This window comes from Stegastes partitus, unplaced genomic scaffold (genome assembly GCF_000690725.1).
Source record: "Stegastes partitus isolate 25-593 unplaced genomic scaffold, Stegastes_partitus-1.0.2 Scaffold773, whole genome shotgun sequence".
NCBI classification, from domain to species: domain Eukaryota; kingdom Metazoa; phylum Chordata; class Actinopteri; family Pomacentridae; genus Stegastes; species Stegastes partitus.
Window position 1 is genome coordinate 275220 of NW_007578504.1, and position 6000 is coordinate 281219.

The following is a 6000-nucleotide window of genomic DNA, read 5'->3' on the forward strand; positions in this document are numbered from 1 at the left end:
TGCATAGCAAATTTCATCCAAGGTTAATAAAGTTGAATAATTTGACTAACCAACCATAACTGGTTCTCATTACGTAGCCAATAAACACATTCATCAGCCAGGACATGAAATGCCCGATGAAAAAAAATAAAACTCTCCTTCGATTTCCTCGTTGGTTCAGTTCGCGAGCTGACACGGAGGAGACGGAGCAGGACACGGAGCCCAGCGGACGCAAAATAGAAGAAAAAAAAAAAAAAACACACTATCAGGCTTCTGAATATAAACACAGATGCACTGTGGATGTCATCGAAACCACACGCAGCCACTCAGAGACACACATAGCGAGACACAGACACCACATGCCATCCTCACCAGGAACATCTTTTTATCCATCTAATTCCTCCCACTATGAATAATGCATTTCCCTCCTTACTGAGGCTCGGGTTTAACGCATCGCTGCGCGGGTCTTTAAGGGGGTCCTTATTCATAAACAGTAGTGCAGTAAATACCAGAGCTTTGCAGCCAATTTAATGGCAGTTATGCTTAACAAATCTGCCTCAATCTAATGATCAGCCACAAAGCTAGGCTATGGGTTTAATCTGCACACAGAGGCTCCCACAGCTCTGCGACTCACTGAATATGCTTAGGGATCTCTCCATCCAGAGAGAGGAGAGCACCAGCCTGACACTTAATCCTCACAACACAACACTGGGATCAACACAAATATAGAACAATGTTAGTCTTTCATGAATAAGAATAACATTGAAAGTCCTAAAACACTGCAGGGACGATGCATAGAGATACTAAAAACATTATGAAGCGCTCTTTTCCAAATCCTTTGCTATTCCCTGTCTGGACCGCCTCAGTCTTTTCTGCTTCTTATTCCAACATTGACCCTGCACCTTGACAACAATACCGTGTGGAATTTAGTGCATGCGTTTAGACTGAGGACGGCTTTGTAACAGCGTCTTGTTGCTTTACAATAAAGACGCTGCACGGGACAGACATAAAAGTTGAGTTGAAATTGTCAAATGGAATAATTTAGGTCGTGAGCATGTAGAAACTTTAAAAAGTTAGGATGGGACAATTAATTTCATATTGATATTACAACACACATAATGCTGCGATATTCCTGTGAGAGCTTTTCGGGAAATAGGGAAAAGATTCCACCTAAACATAGGTTTTCCTTCACGCATCACGCATTGGTAGTAAAAAAAAAAAAAAAAAAGCACATGGAAGACAGTCGCGCTCGCCTGAGTGTTTTATATGAGTGAGACAGGGGGTCAATATGTTATTTCTGACCACTATTAAACATATGTTATGTTGACAGCACGGCACCTGGGAGACCGACGATGCTCCCCTGGTAGCGGGACACATCAATGTACATACAAACAGTTCCCAAAAGAGCTGTCACAGGGCAAATATGACTGCATGTGCTAAAAGAGCACAATAGAAATATAGTTTTGCTTCGACGGGGAAAATATTTTAAGAAAGGATGCTTTACCCAGCCCATATGACGTGTTGAAAAATATAAATAAACAATGCAAAATGTGATTTTAATTTCTTTAAAAATATGGCTGTACACTTAATTTATATCTGCAGCCCAGTGGGGGAGATATCACGACAATGGCCCCTTTAAGGACAACTGTTCCACGGACCCCTGGCCAGTAAATAACCTGAGAGTTAGTTGATAGGGGGGAATTAGAGCCAGAGCAGGAGTCCGTAATGGGGATGGATAGGAGGCTCAGGCCTGGGTCAAAGCCGCTTAGGAATCAATGCAGAGGTACAGGTGTACAACCACAGGTCTATAGGAGTAAGAAAACCTTTAAAAAGAAGAGGGAGAGAAGGACAAGCTTGGGTGGGGGGTGGGGGGACAAACTACGATCATTCATTTCCATTATCACAATTAAAAAACGCCATTCAGGTGGGTACTGGTTTTTAATTTACAAAAGAAGGCGGCGAGAGGAAGACTAATGTTGCAAACTGAGCGCAGTGATCACACACTGGCAAGACAAACTACATCACTGTCTCGCCCTCCCAGCACTATCGCAATGGAGCTTCAAGGCTGGTCACAAAACCAGACACTATGATATTTCATGCATAAATAAATTCATGTATGTGTTTCTCGTGTTCGTGTGCATTAAGGGCTAAATTAAAAAAGCTCAAATGTAAATTTTCTAATTAAATAATATCTTACCATTACTAATAAAAATGTCACATTTGCGGTGGGAAGAAATAAGCGGCGAAGAAATGGAAATAGCCTTGACACTTGGATTAAAACACTATTGATGCCATTAAAATGCTAAGTGGGTCCAACCAATTGGCATAACCACATTTCACTATAGGAATGTCAAAGAAGTACACGAGAAGTAGCAATTACTATTAGAATACTGTTAATTATGGCTGCTGCATATTTAATATGTGGTAGACTAAAACAAAGGTTATGTTAATATGGGTTTATTAAGTATTCACACACTGTAAAAATGTCTGTGCGTCGTCGCCACTTGATACAGTCTTTGGAGAAAAGCTGCTTTTTTTATTTTTTTTCAGATGAACACATTTTTATTTACTAAATACATCACACCAAATGTTAAATGTGGATTATCTTTTTCATTATATAGTTTTTTAATTAAGGAAAAAATAGGCATGTGTGAAGCATTTAATATGATAACGTTTTAAAACCCCATAAGCGGCGACATCATGGACCTCCTGTGCCCTCTTGTGGTGAAAACTATAAGCAGTTGTCTCCATTCGTGCTTTATATGTACACTCACAGAGGAATTTGGGGGATGTTGATAGTGTGATTTAAGCTTTTCCCTTCTTAAAAATGATTTTTAGGAAAATGGTAAAGTTCTGGTGTCTGTTAGAAAACTCATTGAAGTCAGTGTTGCTTCTCTTTTTTAGTGCAGACGGGCCTTCCTTATATTCTATATGTGCTTTGGGACATCATCCTACTTGAAAATTACACTAATTTACTGCTATGGTTGTTCCAGTGCAAGTCAAACCCCTGAAAAGGTGGCACAACAATCCAGTTTGAATATAGGGTTTATGCTGTTTAAACTAATCACGCAGCCATTTATACACAAGCTCTCCACCTGCACCCATAAAGTTCAGGTTTTATTCATGTGTAAGACTTTGACAATTTTATTTTTGGTATATGACTCATTCGACACTCTAATATGTGTTTTTTTGTCCCTGTTTATTAAATCTGTTTTCAGCCTCAGCTTCAGGTGTTGCCATTATTTGCATCATAAGATGTATTTTATCTTTTTGCATGTTCCAAGTTGTGCAGTGATTTTTATTTGACTTATCTGGCACATTTCACACTGTATAATTTAATATAATCAAATCAAATACAACAGAGTTCAGCTGAGAAGTGCCACAGAGTGACCATATTACTAGTTACTAAGATCTACTAGGTTTTTCTGTTAAAACACCTCGGACAATTCACACTGTCTACAAGAAGCATATAATTAGAAATCTTGAACTGTTAGCAGTGTGAGAAATCATTTAATCACATAGTTACATTAATGGTGATTTCATTCCAAAAACTAAAGACTGCATTTTTTTAAATACACCCAGAGATAAAGTCAGAGGAACATTGAGGTCAGCAAGTCATTTAAGTTCACAAGCTTCTTTGTTCAGTGAAGGTCCCCAGGCTGCAGTAAATCCATGTATAACAGTGCAGCCTCGCAGCATCTCATAATACACACACAGCAATTACACTGCTGTGACTTTCCTTGGGACAAAGAATTTGAATATAAAGACAATTAACGATTTTATGTTTATTTGATTTTCCTCATGCTGTCATTATCTATCTCGAACAAAGCAGCAAGTCCTAACAAATTGCCAGCACTTGCGCTAATTTAAACTAAAGGAAAGAGGAAATACATTTGTTTCCAGACCATTATATAGTGAGCCATGCATTTGCTGGCTACAAATGGACACCATTCATTACGGTTAACAATGACATCCAATTCAGCCCTGCTAATGAACTTCAATACAGTCATGTTCGGTATTAAGGAGTGATTTGTTGCGTCTAAGTGTATCATTTTGGAGGCTAATGTTGATGAATGCCTAGTTGTGGAGGGATGAGGACACGCAGACAGTGGAGACAGTCTCGTCAAACGTCCGCCTCCTACAGCGTGATACCACATCACCACCTAGTGGTGTCATCGCAGAAGCACACTTTACTGGAGCTCAACATAACAGAGCATTATTGAGCTGAGAAAACAGATTTTAAAAAGACATCATGAAACTCACCAATGCCCGAGTTGCCTCCGGTTATGAGGACAACCTTGTCCGAGAGGTCGCGACCCTGCAGGATCTCCAGAGCAGCAGTGTTTCCGTCGTACCGTTTTGGCTTCACCACCACGTCTTCCACTGTGAATGCTTGGCGCGGGTCAAAATACGTGGTCCGCTTGTTGATGTGGCTGAAAAGGATAAAAGAAACCGCAATTAAAATAGCAGCATAATTCCTAGACTATATAGTAATACATATCCTACGAAGGCAATTTAAAAACACCAGCAGATCAAACATCAATCTACTCACTCAACATAAAGTATCTGTCCTTTTTCATCAGTTTCCTGCTCCCAACCATATGGTAGATCTGTGGGGAAAAAACAGACATATTTCTTTATAACAGCCACCATAAATTGAAACTAAATTATTATATTAAACTTAATAACTTAATTCACAAAAAAAAAATCCCAAATAAAGTTGCTGAATGCATGAAATACTTAACAAGGCCCGGTTCCGCGGTTGTAAAGCAACAGTTGAAGCACCATTCAAGAGCATAAAAAGCTATTTTAATTAAGTTATATACGCTGAGAAGAAAGACGATGATGTACAATTCAAGCCAACACTGAACTCCATCCATTTTAATAACTTTAAGTGATTGGTTAGCAACTGAGTAGTCATCTAAAGTGGTACGGTTAATATTATTCATATTAAACAGATTCTCCTGGCCCCAGTTCAAAAACATGAAACAATCTCTGCCCTGCATATGAGTGGCCCTTGTTCAGATAAAATTCTATTGGAAACTGTAAAAAAAAGAAAGTGAATGGATCAAACCTCCAGCACAGCGTTTTTTCTTTCCCGTCTTGGGATGTTCCCACTGTGTCTTCATCTCATCGTGGCTGTTGGTACAAAGAGACAGATTAAAGCTGAAGAAAGGAAAGTGTTGTTACTTTATTTCATTTATGAGTCTATATACTGGGAGTAGCACACACTGTTCAACACCGAAGTGACTTTAATGCAAGGGTGTCGACATCCGGTCCTCGAGGGCCGCAATCCAGCATGTTTTAGATGTGTCCTTCTTCCAACACACCTGATTCAAATGATCAGGATCGTTATCGGACTTCTGCAGAGCTTGATGATGAGCTGATCATTTGAATCAGGTGTGTTGGAAGAGAGAAACATCTAAAACATGCAGGATTGCGGCCCTCGAGAACCGCAGTTCAACACCCCTGCTTTAATGTGTCGAATCTGTTAATGTGTCTGCAGTCTCTTGGTTGGTAGATGTTATACATTAAGGAAAGAAACAAGCAAGAAAAATGGCAGAATCAAATGGACATACATGCAAATGGGTGACAAATGAAAGGAAAAACCAACACAAAATGTCTTAATAAGGCGCTGGGCCGCGATGTCCTGCCAAAACCACCCTAGAGTGCCGTGGCAGAGATTTTTCAATTCTCTGGAACTCTACTGGAGGGATGAACACCAGTCTTTGAAAAGAAATGTTTGTGTCGTGATGATAGTAGAAAGCACTGTCTAACACTTCGGTCCAAAACCACCCACATGTGTCCAGCTGGGTTGAGATCTGGCGACTGTGAAGGCCACAGTATCTGATTTACATCATTGTCATACTCATCAAACCATTCAGTGAGCCCTCGGGGGCACTGTCATCCTGGAAGAGACCACTCCAATCAAGATAGAAATGCTTCATCACTCAGAACAACTTTCTACTGATTTGCAGAGAACCTTTCCTCTGAGGAGAAAAATGGACCATAACCATCCAT

The 6000-nt window shown here is 39.9% G+C and overlaps 1 protein-coding gene across 1 annotated transcript in view; it reads right to left on the minus strand.

Moving 5' to 3' along the window:
- Positions 1-6000, minus strand: part of wwox (WW domain containing oxidoreductase) — a 146714-nt gene that overhangs the window by 139150 nt on the left and 1564 nt on the right. Inside the window, exons 2-4 of the mRNA XM_008291956.1 lie at positions 5054-5118; positions 4532-4589; positions 4243-4412 (exon numbers count right to left, since the gene is read on the minus strand). Of these exons, the coding sequence (XP_008290178.1) occupies positions 4243-4412; positions 4532-4589; positions 5054-5118 (293 nt within the window). The remainder of the gene's footprint in view (positions 1-4242; positions 4413-4531; positions 4590-5053; positions 5119-6000) is intronic.